The sequence below is a fragment of the Enhydra lutris genome, unplaced genomic scaffold (assembly GCF_002288905.1).
Source record: "Enhydra lutris kenyoni isolate GAN:26980312 unplaced genomic scaffold, ASM228890v2 scaffoldscaffold21, whole genome shotgun sequence".
NCBI lineage: Eukaryota > Metazoa > Chordata > Mammalia > Carnivora > Mustelidae > Enhydra > Enhydra lutris.
Window position 1 is genome coordinate 30,142,365 of NW_019154105.1, and position 17,126 is coordinate 30,159,490.

The 17,126-nt window shown below is 34.2% G+C and overlaps 1 protein-coding gene across 1 annotated transcript in view; it reads left to right on the forward strand.

The window, feature by feature from the left end:
• LOC111149113 (gamma-aminobutyric acid type A receptor alpha2 subunit) overlaps nucleotides 1-14,128 on the forward strand; it is a 121,110-nt gene extending 106,982 nt beyond the window's left edge. Inside the window, exons 9-11 of the mRNA XM_022506033.1 lie at nucleotides 2,298-2,500; nucleotides 8,567-8,746; nucleotides 13,411-14,128. Coding sequence (XP_022361741.1) covers nucleotides 2,298-2,500; nucleotides 8,567-8,746; nucleotides 13,411-13,707 — 680 coding nt within the window. The 3' untranslated portion in view covers nucleotides 13,708-14,128. The remainder of the gene's footprint in view (nucleotides 1-2,297; nucleotides 2,501-8,566; nucleotides 8,747-13,410) is intronic.
• The last annotated feature ends 2,998 nt before the right edge of the window (nucleotides 14,129-17,126 follow it).

Here is a 17,126-nt window from a genome sequence, read left to right on the forward strand (position 1 = left end):
TTCTATTTTTAACTTTTTGAGGAATCTCCATACTGTTTTTCATAGTGGTTGCACCAGTTTGCATTCCCAACAACAGTGTGAGAGGGTTCCTCCTCCTCCACATCCTTGTCAATACCTGATAATTTCCTATGTTGTTGATTTTAGCCATTTTGACAGGTGTGAGGTGATATCTCATTATAGTTTTGATTTGTATTTCCTTGATGATCAGTGATGTTGAGCATCTTTTTGTGTGTCTGGTTGCCATCTTTTTGTCTTATTGGAAAAATATCTGTGTCTTCTGCCCATTTTTTAATTGTATTATTCATTTTTGGGTTATTGAGTTGATAAGTTCTTTATATATTTTTGGATATTGACTCTTTATCAGATATGTTGTTTGCAAATAATTTATCCCACTTCATAGGTTGCCTTTTAGTTTTGTTCATTGTTTCCTTCACTGTGGAGAAGTTTTTATTTTGATGAAGTCCCAATAGTTTATTTTTGATTTGGTTTCCCTTGCCTCAGGAGACATATGTAATAAGAAGTCAATGTGGTGTGGTCTGTTGATTTCAACAACAATCCTAATGCCATTCAATAGGGAAGGAAAAGTCTTTTCAACAAATAACACTGATACAACTGGTTATCCACATGTGAAAGAATGAATTTGGACATCTACCTCACACCTTACATAAAAATTACTCCAAAATGGACCAAGACCTAAATGTCAGAACTAAAAGTATAAAACTCATAGAAGAAAATGTAGGCTTACATCTTTATGACTTTGGATTAAGTAACAGTCTTAGATATGACATCAATCTGTAATCCCTATTCAGACAGGATGTCTGTTATCCCACATTCTCCTCAATACTACCATAGTATAAATCTTTTAAAGTTTGCTAACATTTTGCTGACTATATGGTTTTAGAAAGGTATGTCATTATCTCTTTGTTTGTATTTCCTTAACTGCTAGTGAAGTTAGGTGTATTTCCATATATTGATTTGTCATTTGCATTCTTTATTATGGGTGTGTGTGTGTGTGTGTGTGTGTGTGAGCGCGTGGGCACTCATATAGGGGTTGAAGGAGGATATGATTTCAGTTGTGGGTGTATGTGGTTGTATCTATCATGTCTTCTATTTAATTATTCTACTGTACCGAATTCTCAAAAGAAAACATCCTCACAATCTAAAACCTTTCACTTTGATGCATGAAAAGGCAATGTGTTTTGTAGATGTGTTTTTTTAATATTGACTTAGCAGCAGGTGAGCTTAGTTTATTTTTCTGTCTTTTATTGCTACTACTACCATCATATTCCTATATGCATTCACTCATGATTAAATAGAATTATTTGCTGTTTTGAATTACTATTGTAGATGAGAAGAAAAAGCTGCTTTATTTATCCTAAGGGAAAGCAAAAAATACAATACAATAAAACTTTAATATATGAATGAACATTTCTTTAACATTTTAACTCTTTTAATTTAATGTAACCCCTATGTACATGATTAAACTTCTATTGTATCTCTGATAAAACAGGTAATTGCAGACATTTTGACAGCTGATATTGCAACTTACCTCCTGAGTTATTGCTTTCTTTTTACTTAATTATTGCGACTTCCCTGACTACTGGCAGAAAAGCTTTACAATGAAAGGGACTAAATTACTTTTTAAACCAACAGAGGCATAAAATATTCCCTAAAAGTAGTGATTTGCATTTTTATAAAGTTTGAAGTTTAGTTGCTTGTTTTATTTTCTATAGATTCTAAGCTTCATTATGAAAGAAATTATGTCCTCACAATGCTAAGTGATCCAGAATTAATTTCATATTTAGGTAGCTATACTTGGAATAAAGAACTTCTTAATCATAGTTCCATTGTGATCACTGGTGTGGATGATTGGTCCATTGCTGAGCATGATTTAAATAAATGATGAACAAATTCACGTGAGGTTTTGGGTAAGATTTTTTTAAAAAATAGTATTAATGCGCAATGGCACAATTTAAAGTAACTGCTTTCCTCATAGGAAATCCTACTTTCAAAATCAGCCGTATTTTTAACCTTAACAATACTAAAAAAGAGAAAAAGGAGAGTCATACAAACAAAAATGAAAACAAGACATTTCAGAGTTACTACTTCAAGAATTAAAATAGCCATTTGTGATAATTAACTTTGCACTGTTCTGCCAGCTTTTGTTGTTGTTGTTTGTTTGTTTGTTTGTTTAGTGGATAGAACTGGCAGCAAAAGTAACTTTGAGAAAAAGAATACTTTCAATTCTTTTTTGCTTGCTAGTATCCATTCCTGTTTTTGTTCCTATCTTTCCGCAGGAGTAACAACTGTTCTAACAATGACAACTCTAAGCATCAGTGCTCGGAATTCCCTCCCCAAAGTGGCCTATGCAACTGCCATGGACTGGTTTATCGCTGTTTGTTATGCATTTGTGTTCTCTGCCCTAATTGAATTTGCAACTGTTAACTACTTCACCAAAAGAGGATGGGCTTGGGATGGGAAGAGTGTAGTAAATGACAAGGTAAGTGAGAACTTCCTTCTCACCACGATTAAGAGAATCTCCTACCAGATTTAGCTTGTAACAGATATGTTCCTAAAAACGGACATGAAGAACATGTGAATGTAAATTATCTGTATCTTTATATCTATGTCATAGATATAGATATATATAAATCATACAGATTTCTTTTAAAGTATGCTCTTGCCTGAAATTCTTTAGGAGTGCTTGTGTATTACTTCTGTTCAAACTCCCCAGCATCTGTTGAGCTCTGACTGTGTGTAAGGCACTGGGCTAAGTTTTTGGCATATGCTCTATCATGTAATCTTTAAATTTTATGATTAAGGTCTCTTTTTAACTCTCAGTTTTCTAATGAAGAAGCTGAGACTTGGTGAAGTTATTTACTTGCCCAAGTTCACACAACTGGTTAATAAGTATACTTAAATGCAGATCTATTTGACCATTTAATTAGTACTCTTAAATACCATACTGCTTTGGCATTAACTTTACCTGTTATAGAATTTCAGACCCTATCAGTGGGTTGAGTTACTCTTCACCTATCCCCCGTCTCTGTTGCTTGGATATAAAATTTCAATCAACATTATTCTCCTAGCATGTTATATGGAATAAGTATAACTAGTTGTGAAATGCCTAGAAATTTTAAGTTGCTCACGTAGTCTATGAGAGTTATTTGTTTTGAAGATTAATTTCTTTGGGAATTATTGGTGTCCATTTTTAGATTGCAAGTACTGAAGCTAGTGGGAGTTTTGACCATTAATATAATAGCTGTTCCATTTATTTTATAGTTTATTATTCATCTGCATTAAGAGGAAGCTCTGGATATATCACAATGAGATACATAAAGTTTTCTTAATAGTTCAGTTCTACTTGGAGGGCTTCTTTTTAATAATATATCTATTAAAATACTTCTTCCATTAAATTTGGAATAACATACTTGATGATCTTACTTCTTTATCAGTTATTTAAATATTTTTTCTTATTTCTAAGACCATATTTCAGTTTAAGCATAAAAATGGTTGATGTTATCATTTAAAAGTCTCACTCTTTTTTTTTAAATTTTATAAACTGTCAGTTTTAATAAGTGCTGGTTTATTTCATTTTATAAGTGATGTTTTGCATACTAACAGCCACTGAATGAATGTTAAAGGGAATCTGATTAATTTTCTATGCTTAACTTCAAGGCTATTTCAGAATTTCCATTACATTTTATTGTTGATTTATGTTTTCATTTTCCATATAATGTAATGCTTTTTCATTGCTGTCTATGCAGTTATTTCTTTTTAGTTATATTAGTTAAACATGCACTTTCATACTAACTTTTTTGAAGATTAAATGCTAGTTATATTTCTAAATGCCAGACATATTTATAAATTTGTCACATAAGAAAAATAGTGGTTTGTGGTATAAATGCTCAGAATAGATATTTATTGATATGTCACTTTTTAATGCTCTGAGGGTGCCAGTCAAATTGACATTGTGATTTGGCATATCAAATAAAATACCTTCTCCCTGAACTTGAAAAATAGAGGTACTTATAAATCCAAAAAATACATTCCTGATAATGCATTCTAAAAGAAATAACTTGGTACTAATGAATATTGGATTTAAATCAAACCACATACCAAATCACACAGAGTAAAGACAAATCTAGGACAAAATCATTGATGTTCCAACCTAATCTGCAGGAAAATAACTAATAAATTCTATATTATTTCAGTTCTAAGTGGTTCAAGGTCATGGTTAAGTTAAAGGGAATATTACATCCAACCTGTTGCGTGTTCTTAATCACTTTCCCGTAGCTAAAAGGGCCAAACACAATGACAGGTACTTGCTAGGCACTTCAGAGTTTTTTGTTGAATAAAAGAATAAATGAGTTTCCTTATTAAGTCTGGCAATGCAACACCAGTGAGACTTCTTTGCCTTTATGGAAAGGATTTTAGAACTTGACAATGGTGAATTTATCAGTGAGTACTCAACCCAATTTCTTGATTCAAATGAATTTTGGGAGGTGCTTCCTAAACTTAGCTTAGAAATATCCAGGTCCTTAAAAATGAAAGGAGATGAAGTAGAGTGCCCCAAACTAGCATATCTGCCTAAAAAAAGATTACAGTATAGTCTACTTTCAGCTACCTCTGCTTTAGTTTTCCTTAGATTTAATTTTTAAGTAGAAATATGGTAATTTTCTTGAATTACAGAGTTTTTATCCACTGCCCATATCGGCATCCTTCCAGTTTTATCAGACAAGTAGAAGCCCTCTGCTTTTGAAGTTGGTATCGTAAGCAAATGCAGTTAAATTATTCATCAATCCAAAGAGCAAATGATAAGTCCTTAAACACTCGTAAACTAGCAAATATTACATTGCCTCATAAGAATAATATCTCAAAGACACATATCACTAATATATGTTTGAAAAAAGATAGATGTATTTAACATAAAATTTTTGTGTAGATTGTGCTCTGATGATCATTAAAGTTAGTTTATGCCAATACATAAATCCACTCAATCTATATTCAAGCCGCATTTGAGCCCTCTTGTTAAAAGACACAGCCTACCCTGCTCTGTGATCTTGGACAAGATGTTATACCACTTTTAGCCTCAGGTGTGAAACTAGATAACAAAACCTTATCACCCTAAAAATGTGGTGCTGGATCAAATGATCCAAGTCCAGTTTTTGTGCCCTTGCATTTATAAAAGTATCATCTTGTGAAATTCCCCAGTTCTTCTGGAACCTTCCCTGATACCCAGTGTTCTTCCACATGGCCAAGACTAATTTGTCCACTCCAGCTCTTAATCTCTTTCTTTCTTCTTCTTTTCTCAGGCTTGAACCATCAGTATTTTCTTCTCCTTTCTTCAAAGCCATCTTCTCCTTTTTGAACGCCTCCTTCCTTTCAGTTAAGGAGTATGCTTAATATGCTTAACTTACCAGGAAGCGAAACCAAAACTCTCTCCAGATCCTGTGTGACCCATCCCCCCACATTCAGATTCTATCCTTTTTCTCCATTCAGGCTTTTTGAAAGCATTTCTTACAATGTCTGTGTTCTCGTTTTCAATTTAATTCTCAGACCACTATAATCTGATTTCCTTTTCATTTATTTTCCTGTTAACTGAAGAACACCAATAAAGTCCACATATTCAGATCTGCTAATAACTTTTCATTTTTCTCAAGGGATCCCCTTGGGCCCAGTGAATACTGCTGTGTTTCAGAACCCCATACGGGCCAAAGTCAACAGCATTTTCTCTTTCCGTCTTTGAAACAAGCCTCAGAATATCAACCTCTTGCCCTCAAATCCTAGCAGCTGCCTCTATTCATTCTATTCTGAGAGTCTCTGCCCGAGTTCAGAGAAGATCCAATTTCCCTAGCATCTGCCCTTGTTTATCCCCAAAGACAGTAATTTGTCTTTATTTTATTGCTGTTTTTATCTTTATTAATCACTATGTGATTCTTACTTGAAGTGTCTTACTGACAATATCTGTTGGGATATCTGCAACTCGAAGCACACCGTCTACCCATTTACTGTCCCCAAAGAGACAATCCTTATACATCCTCAGCACAAATGTCCATCTTCAGGAAGTTTCTGAACCCTGCGTCCCCTAAATGATATGACCCAATTGTAAGTGCGTATCGTACCCTGCCCTTTTGCATTAGTTCCTTTATCACAGTTTTTAATTACATATTTATGTCTCCTCCCCTTCATTGATCACTATAAAAATGACCACATTTATTTCAATAAATCATTTATCCTTGGCCTTTTCACAGTATCCTGTAATATTAGTTGTTCAATAAATATGGGATGAATGAATGAAATAGAACCAAATCAAATCTACAGCTCATGCCTTTATCTCATCTTCCACAGTTATTATCTACAACTGCACCCCTTACCCTCCTTTTAACTTCCAGGATCATATATCAAACCTGTTCCGTAGGCATTTCTACATGAATACAACATCCCAATCTTTGTGTCTTTTTTTTTTTTTTGAAGAAAGAACAAACAATAAAGCCTTCTAAATAGATTTTCTATCTTTTCCCTGCTTACATGTATGTATTTATGTATGTATGTATGTATTTTTTAATCTATGGCAAAACCGAATTTCACATACCAACAACTTGGAAGTATCCCTTACCAGCTAACCTGCCATCAGATGGTGCCTGTTTTACTGTCTCTATGCCCTCACTGTCTCCCATTATTTTAAGTCTTTTTATTTATCACAGTTCCTAGTCATATTTCCCTCCAATCCATCCTCCACATTAGAGCTAGGATCGTCTTTCTAAAATGGGTATCGGATCATTTCATTTTTCAGCTCTTTAAGAAATTGTTGAATTCTTAATGTTAACTGCTGAACTCTTTAATGAGTTCTTCAAGCTGTTCAGCTAATATGGCCCAAGTATGTACCTTTCTCATAAGCTTACTTATATATATGTTGAATTAAGGAAATATTACTGTTAATTTCTGTACACTTACTACTATGTGGCTGGGGATATCTCTGTGTTAGAAATGAGAAATTAAGGATGCCTGGGTGGCTCAGTGGGTTAAACATCTGCCTTCAGCTCAGGTCATGATCCCAGGGTCCTGGGATTGATTCTAACATCTGGCTCCTTGCTCAGCGGGGAGCCTGCTTCTCCCTCTGCCTGCCACTCCTGCTGCTTGAGACCGCACAGTCTCTCTCTGACAAATAAATAAAAATAAATAAAATCTTTAAAAAATAGTAATGAGGGGGCACCTGGGTGGCTCAGTGGGTTAAGCTTCTGCCTTCAGCTCAGGTCATGATCCCAAGGTCCTGGGATCGAGCCCCACATCGGGCTCTCTGCTCAGCAGGGAGCCTGCTTCCCCCCTCTCTCTGCCTGCTGCTCTGCCTACTTGTGATCTCTCTCTCTCTCTCTCTCTCTGTCAAATAAATAAATAAAATATTTTTTAAAAAATAGTAATGAGAAACTATAGGATTGATCAACATAAAGTTACTTGCTCAGGATCACATCTAATAAGTGGTGCATCCAGGATTGAACACAGAGCTAAATTGCACGCTCATATTCTCCCTCGAGCCATTACAAACATCTCCAAATATCCATGCCCCTACACATCTCTGTGACATTAGAATGTGCTGATCCCTCTTACTAAAATGCCCCCTCTTTCCTTCCCTAACTGATGAACCCCTACTTAGTTTTTAATATCCACCTGATTTTACTTAATATTTCTAAATGAATATAATTGCCACCCCTGATATGTTTCTAAAGTACCCAATACAAATTCCTTTTGTGTAACCTTATTAAGTTATACTTTTACTACAAACATTTTTGTTTCCAACAGTAGGTTACATGATCTAAGAGGATAATAGTTATGTCTTACTCATCATTTTCTCTATTACCTGGCATAACAGTTAGCACATAGTTTATTTGAATTAAATTAAAAATAAATGAGTTTAGTCTCTTGAGATTATTTCCATTTCTAAATCTGAGTCAGTGGTTCTATACTGGCCAAAAAAAGCATATTCTATGGAAACACGCTAGATATTAAATTACTTAAAACACAGACTTAGCAACGTAATATCCAAACTAACATGAAATGTGCCATTGTTTTGTGATTCACACCATGCAATTCATAGAAAACATCACATTTCAAGTGTTTTATTCATTTGTTTGCATTTTTTTTAACATCCAGCCTTGTTCCAAAAGCATTTCAGGCAGTTTACCAAAAGAATGCATGTGCTTAAATTATTATAAAATAAAATATAAGTAGAAGTAGGATATCAGGATGAAGGAAAATAGAATGTAAGTATGTACACCATTTGGGCCAGGACATTAAGCGTAATCCATAGCTAGAGAAGTAGAACTTTAAATTCTGGACTTCTTGGCTACTAGAGTAAACCATGGGGTGGTGGGGAGTTACTATCTTTTTTTTTTTTAATCAAAAAATGGAAGTATAAATTTTCTTATGGAAACTATTTTCCTACACTGAATTACATAAACCGATATCATATAGGTTTTATATTAGGGAAAGTTGGGTACTGTTGAAAGTAATGTCAGCATTTTGCCAATAAAGGCAGTAATGAATTTCATATTGATGTTTCTTGTAGTCCCCTTCAATAAAAGCTGAAGGCATTACATTAACATACAACTCAGTGAAGGCAATTCTTCAAGGAGCTAAACTAATATGGTCCAAGTATATAGCTTTCTCATGGCCCAATTTAATCCAAGGAAAGACTTTAGAGTACTTAGAGAAGTGGATGGACTGTATAACCTTCAAACAATCTTCTGTAAGTATCACTTTTCTCAGTCAGGATGGTTAGCAGACAGTTAATAGCAGCATTATCGGACCAAGGAGCATGTTGCTGCTTTACAGTTAATGGCTGGATGGTAGCCACAATAGACTAAAAAAGCAACATGGTGTATATAGTAAGAGCATAGAGTTGCCACTTTTGGCTACCTTGGGTTTTTTCCAAAGTCTGTCTTATTTAGTATTACATTTATGAGAGCTCCATTTCCTGATCCTAAGGACAATCTCTGCTATTCTTTCCAATTCTGAAACCATGTGATTATTATTTTTATTTGTATCCCAGGTCACTTTGCTAATAGATGGCTATATTTTAGATAGAACATTTGCTCAAGTTATTAACATATTACTTTATCTAATACTCTAAGGAAGCTGAGATTGGTTTGCCCCATGGGGCAAAAATCAAGACATTTTGATTTCTATAATCAGGAATTTTCCACACTTGAAATCATAAATACATATTCAGACATTCTAACAAAGTAATAAACTCAGAATATTCTGAACCCTATAAAACATTGTTTAAAAAATAGAAAATTTAAGTAGTATGCACTATATTTCATTTTCATTCCACTTCAATAACATCATCAACATATTCTATAGTGGCGTATTTTACTCTTTTCCCCCAGTAATGTTTAAAAATATATGTTACCGATTTTGTGTTTAGCCGTATTTTCCCCCTTTCCAGTTATATGAGTCTCAATTATAGTAAAACAACTTCCACAGACATGTGGAATAGTAAAATTGAGGACTTTCAAGATAATTACATAGCAGAATTATAAGACATACTATGGGAATCCAGTTTTTATGAATTTAATAAATGCCTACACTATAAAATACTTTATATTTTATATGTTATATATTTTCTAAATATGTGTTTTTGGTCACACTAATCATTCTTGTGCATGTCATTCCCTGTAAACATTTTTTAAGCCTTTTCTGTGCTAGGAACTATGCTAGGAGCTCTGCGTTGCACTGTCTGTGCTTTCAAGGAGCTCACGATTAAATAGAAGAAAAAAATAAATGAGAAAAGTATACGCTCCATTATTGAGACAAACACTAGTGTGCTATGAAAAACACATGGAAGGCGTACTTATTGCAATAAGAAGCGATTTTGAGCTGAGTCGGTATAAAATGGATCTGTCTAAAGGGTCAGTGTGTATTGATTATCATTTCCTGGCTCAACTGTGGTATCATTCACAAGTTAGGGGATATAGGGAGGTATACAGAATTAGGTTGGGAGTAAAAGTAACCCCAGTTCATTTCTGGATATTTTATGTTTTAATTACCCATGGAATATGTGATAGAGAACCTAGTGAAATATAACAGGTAAGAATTCTGGTGAGAGATATTATGTCAATCATCCATGTATTGGTTACAAAAGCCTTAGCAGTTACTTAAAATTAATAGAAATTTGCAGTGTCCACTTGCCTTCATTTCCCCCATTCTCCTTCTGTTTGGTTTCATTCTTCACATTTAACATTGATTTCTTTACTTATATTTTCAGGCATACATGGCCTTATTCTTATATGAAGTGGCCTACCTAAGAGACTTAAAGCAGAAATACAGAATAACCAAATTAGACTATGAGAAATTAGGTAGTGTGAACTATTGGAACCTGCCTAATTCTCGAAAGAAAAAAAAAAAAACTTTATATACGGACATGAACCTTAAAAAAATTACCTTGTGGCAGTTAGTACTGGTTTGAACAGTTAACACAATGATAGTCTTCATTGCATTATTTCTCTGCAAGGCTCTGACGGTCTGAGTGTAGGCCAAGGGTCACATTGAATAAAGTAAAATTAGTCTCAAAGGGGCAAAATCATTGTCCCAATGACTCAACCTGCTGACGGTCTGCCTTGATCAGAGGCTTGTATGACACTCAAAGAGGATTTATAACATAATATATCAGTTTGGTTCTTTTTAATAGAAGTTAATAATGAATAGGGTGAGATAGTATCTTCTAGTAATGGCCTAGAGTACAAATATGTTTTAATACTATCACCAGCAGACCTCTGTCTTAGAAAGAACAGTAATAGAATATATTATGTGGACTTAATCTGTGTACTCTGGTTTAGCAGATCTAAGAACTGTAAGTCATCTATGAATTCAATAGCATTTTTTCTCTATATACATGATATTAATAATCTTAAATAGATAAGAACAATTTGTTTTACTGCAGATTTCTGACAATTACTTTCAAATGGACTGAAGGGAGTGATTTTATCCTTTAAAACAAGACTTTGTAAGATTTGAGCCAGAAAGACTTTACTGGGCTGTGGCTAGGAATTATGAAAGTTTAGACCGTGAGGGTGTCCTGGGCTTCATTTAATTCACTGGTTAGAAATTACAGGTGTCCACCACTGGATTTTGACTAAAGATAGTACTCATGACTGTTGCACTTTTGCTTGCTGTTGGTTCTGAAAATAATCAAGTTTCCAAGTTCCAAGAGAGCATTGTGAAGTCAAACCATCATCTTGTCAGGTACTGAGCTTGTCTCTCAACTTTATACTTACATTAAGAGATTGAAGCCATACTTTGAGCGATAAAAAAGAAATATGATGAAATTTTGTTCTCTGTAGTTAAGTCAATAAAAGTTACACACATACGTTAAAATTATTTTTAACACTGCTTATTATAGTATCTTCAGTATTGGGGTTAAGCACACACACACACACACACACACACACACACACACCAGCATACAAACATGCAGGGGTGATATTTGCCGGTACATCCTGGTACAGCCCTCTGGGTATTTACAGCAGATATTCATCCCGATTAGTTAGAGGAACTGTTCTGCTTTGTTAGTGTGTCTGCTTCAGAGTTTGCTAAATAATTTTAGCATCAACTGTGGGTTTATATACGATTGAAGTTTATTTGCGTTGGGCAGGAAGGGGGTTGGTAAGAGTCAGTACAGAGTTTCTAACCATAGGCTCCTCTTGCAACAAAGGACGTTTGCATTTATGTTTCTTTGTCAAAATGTCTAAGCCTTGCACCATAAATCCTGACCTAACTTAAATGTCCCTCTTCCAAGACACCTTTTTTGAGGTCCTGCTTGCAATGTTTATGTATATTGTCTATACATTTTATAAGCCAATAATCTTGTTTAGCTTGTAATAGAGTTATAACTGTTACTACTCTCCACTAAGAGGCTGTGCTTTTGTATGTGGTTTGAATATTCGTTTATTCATTTAATTCTCACAACAGTTCATTATGGCTTTGGTATAATTATCCCCTGTTTTTTTTTTTTCGAACTAGAAGGTGAAGCAGGGAGAGGTGAAGGAACATCCCCGAAGTCCGACTTCTAAGGGCAGTTTCATATTATTTTAAATGATATTTAGGTAGAATTGATATAATGATAACATAAACACTATATGTTACATACTTGATGGTTTAAAGAGTCTTTTTAGAAGATTGACCTGGTGATACAAACTTCAATTGGAAAAGTTTAGGAAAAAGCATACTCCCAGGTTTCAAATAGCTTCCTCAAAGAGAAAGTCACACAGTAAGATGCTTAAAGTAGAACTTTAGAAGTCACACGCACTTGAGTTTGTGTGATCATTCAGCCACTTAATAGACAGGAGACATGGTTATGTCAGGAAACCTCTTTAGCCTCTATTTTGGAATTTGTAACATAGGAATTGGCATAGAACTTACCTCCTATCCAGTAGTGAAGTTTTTCACAAATGACACCCTCAATGGTGACTAACGTAACACATGAAAAGCATGATGGAGGGAGAGCCTTCCAGTCTAGGAAGCAGCATGGCCATAGGCATCAAACAAGGAAGTGTTCTTGAAAACTGAAGTTATTTCATGAGACTAGTGTATAATTAATGAAGTAAAGAAGCCATGGTAAGAACTACTGATTTTATTCTAAGTTCCTTGAGATAGTATTCAAGAGATTTAAGCTGAGGAGTGACATGATCCCATTGATGTCTTAAAAAAAAAAAAAATCCCTGTGGCTAGAGTGTGTCTATGATTGGACAAGGTCAAGTGGAAGCTGGGAGAGTGCAAAGCATGTTGTTTGGTCCAGGCAGGAGATAACTGTGAGTCATATTCAAGTAGATGGGGATTATGAAGGGAAGCAGGTTGTGGATGAGCTAGGCAAAAAACAAAGTTTGTATTTTATCTTTGTCCCAGATTTTTAGTATTTATTTCACTGCCAACTGTATATGGTTAGCTTCTCATCATATTAGTAAAACGTTCAACATGAAAATGAGAAACCCTGTTATCTAGTTAAAGAAGTTAAATTTCTTTATTCAGAAAATGTGGTCATTGTAGATGATCATTCCTCTGGTTAAAATATTTCTACATTTCATTTATTCATTCTCTCATCCATTTAACAAATATCTGAATAACTTACAAGAGTCAAAATGTCATATCATTTATTAAATGTGTGGTTTTGATTGTTTGTTTTCCATGTAAACAACAACAAAATATGGTTCTCCGGGAAGACGGTATCACTGATTTTACTCTGAGCTTTCCTCATGGTTTCAGGACGCCTTTTATTTATTTTCCTAAATTTCATCTTTCTAATGGATAATGATGTTTATCAAAATACTTTTCTTCAGAATTTGAACTGGAGTTTGGAAAATGTTAAATGGCAGGCTCAACCCACGTTGTGTTAATTCTTGTATTTTTCAATAGAAAAAAGAAAAAGCCTCTGTCATGATACAGAACAATGCTTATGCAGTGGCTGTTGCCAATTATGCCCCGAATCTTTCAAAAGACCCAGTTCTCTCCACCATCTCCAAGAGTGCAACCACGCCAGAACCCAATAAGAAGCCGGAGAACAAGCCAGCGGAAGCCAAGAAAACCTTCAACAGCGTTAGCAAAATTGACAGAATGTCTAGAATAGTTTTCCCAGTTTTGTTTGGTACATTTAATTTAGTTTACTGGGCTACGTATTTAAACAGAGAACCTGTATTAGGGGTCAGTCCTTGAATCTGGACACAGGTTATCTTTGGGATGTATAGCAACATAGAACTTTGTTTTGCTATGTACAGTCTGACTAATAACTGCTAATTTGTGAACCAATATGTACAGTATGTATATAGCTATATAGCTTACCAGTAGACCTCTAACGGAGACACGCATTTGCTAACTTGTGGAATTGCAGGCAGAAAGCACCCCATACCCAAAGAGCCATTGCCTTTTTTAAAGATTTACCCTAGGAACTCGTTTAAAGTGGCTTTCTCATGGCCTGGTTTATTCCCTACTAGTGATGAAAATGGGGCTCCTATACCACACTTGATGAACTCTTTTGATTTAGATCTTAAATATTAGGACTATTTTCTACTGTAGCCTAACTTTAACATAAGATAACACTGTCATTCCAAGATGAATTCTTCTAAATCACAGAACCTCATATCTGCCACATCTGTTCCCTTCGTGAGTGCTCAGAAACCCTGCTAGTGTAATTGGAATCAGAAGAAAAAACTAGAGATCTGAAATCAGCTTTTAATTACTCTGTATAGCATCTATAGCAACCTATTACCGCATGACAAGCTCAAATAATTATGAGTCACTCCTGACAGGACGTTAATTATGCCTAGACTTTAGTAATATCAGAATGTCACAGTCATTACATTTTATCCTCAGAGTTTACTTGAGAGTAATAATTGAAATCCTACAGATTATTTTAATCATTGGAAACTACCTTAAATTAAAAAAAAAAAAAGACAAATGTGTCTTACTCTTTCCAGGTATGTGTTGTATTGAAATTGATCAGCTAAATTTTCTTGGTGCTGGCGACCGGAAAAAGCATCCCACTTGGCCGCAGTAAAGCAACATTCATGTCGATTAGAAAATTGTGCCAAAAACTCCCGCCAATGAGAATTCATAGGTGTCCCAGCGCTTAGATGAGCACTTACACGATTCTCTTCTTTCCTGTTTACTGCAAATTCTGCCTTAAGGCTTCTCGTCACCAGGACTCAGAAGCCACTAATTACAAAGGAAAGGGCAGTTAATTGGCACATTTTTCTGTCTTGAAGCAGCGCTTTCAGATCAGAATTAATGTAAATCTGCTTTTGTAAATTGCAACTTTAAATTTCACTGACTCAAATTTACAACAGCTTTGTATACCAGAAGAGGTTTTGGTAAGAGTTGAACATTTTTAAACAGAGACTTTAAAGCATCACCAACAGATCGTGGATTAGTTCACACGCACACACGTAAATGAGCATGTGCGCGTGCATGCGCACGCTTGCGCACGTGTGCGCACACACACACTGATTAACTAAATTAGAACACACGCAAATAACTAAATTAGAAACCGTAGTTTTCAATTTTATATAATTACTAATTATTAATGGATAAAATTCATTTTTCTTTTAATATTTTAAAATATACTCTCTATGCCCCTGAAATGTGTTAATAGAAGTTAACAATTGTGTCTCATGCCTAGATTTAACATTTTTGGAAAACCTGAAAACCTTTTGACTCACATCTACATTAGCAGTTATTAGTTGACTTTTAATAATAGATACACCTTTATGATGGTGTTTTTGTAGAAACATAAGTAGTCAAATAGTGGCATTTCTTGCAGTTTTGTACAGTATTTCAGTATAGTGCATAAGTAAGTATGTTCATAAAATCAAATAAAAGGAGTATCTTATGGAAATAAGCAAAATCACAGCAAAACTTGTTATTCCTTTGCCTCGTTTAAGTTTTTTTTTTTCATTTTCTTTGTTTTAGTGTGATTCTATTATGTGCTTTGCATGACTGTATTAATACCAAGGTCACAAATGCATCTTATTAACAGAATTTGCCGTGGAGACAGCTTTGACATTATAAATTCCCTCACAAAAGGTAATCCGTAATCCTTAATAAAATAAAATTGTTACATGAGCTAATAAATGTATTTCTTTAATTCCCTTCCAATTACAGCTTCTTTGTCATCTAAATAGTTTTAACATATGAGATCCTATTTCTTACACATTTAAATATAACCTAGATCTTTGGTAGAGTTTAGGAAATTGTGCGAGAGTCAAAGAGAGTGCACCGTGTTTGAGGCCAAGCAATAAAAATGCTTTTTATGGTATACATTATTAGGCACTTTAAAAATGTTGTTGTTAAGTTATGCATTTCCCCCTTCATGTCTGACCATAAGTTATAAATTTATAAATATGTACATATGTAAAAAATAGTTGTAAATAGCAGTTTCTGTGTGACAACAGAAAAGACTCATCTTTACCTTTGACAAAGGGCTGCACCTACATTGATGGCACCAGTATTTTGTTTGTTTGGGATTTTTTGTTTTGTTTTGTTTTGTTTTGACATTTATGGTAGATGGGCCAGGAAAGTTATTCTTATTGTCACCCTTGTCTTTAGTTTTAATGGCCAAAATCTTATCCGAGCTTAATAACATCCCGACAGTTCAGATTTTCTGAGAACATAGATCAGGATTTTCTATTATTTCTCCACTTTGTTGTATTTTTTTATGCACTTCTTAATCTTTTGAAGTTTAGATAAATCAAAGGGAGCTTTTGGTCTTGCAGGAGAGTGTATGGATGCTTCATTTAAAATGATTTAAAATTATAGAACGTGAGTGTTTATAATCATTCTCCCTTCCATAAACCATTTTAAAGATGCAAAATAGAAGTGACATGAATTTATTAAAATGAGACCAATTTTTCAGGAAATACATTTTTAATATACTAACAGAGGTCTCTTTGGCCCATAATATGACGCCTCTTTTAGGCAGTTGTACATTGACGTAAAGGGTCACAGTATGTACAAAATGTAGATAAGAACATGTGCATATACAGAGATATAGTCTCATTATTGTATAGCTGCTACTCTGATTCAGCTAATATTTATCCAACAAATATTTTTATACCTCCCACTATGTGCCATACCATGGGGATGGTGTTAATAACACTCATATCACACCCACAGAATTTAGTTGAAAGATAAAGTGCACCTTCTTCTAAAAACTTAAGAGCAAAGGTTAAATGGAACACATGAATTAATATAGCACTGAGAATTGTTCTAACGAACTATAAGATCATGAGTGTGCTTAAGATAGTAGCTGTTTTGTTTTTTTCTTCCTATTCATGTTGCTATTTTTTAATACAAAAATGGAATAAGTATAACTATTTAGTAATGATTTTAAACGTCAGTGATTTTTAAAATGCCAGTGTTACTGTTTAGCAATCTTCAGGGATCTCTCTCGAATTTATCTCAGGTTTGGATAAGTGATCCCCTTGAGTGACGTTTCCAATTTTTTTTCTTAAATATTTCATAGTTTATTTAAAAAGAACACAGATTCCATTATTTCATTTTTATTTTTCTTTGATAGATATATGTGTGTATACATATACATATATCTGTACATATATATACATATGTATATATATGAT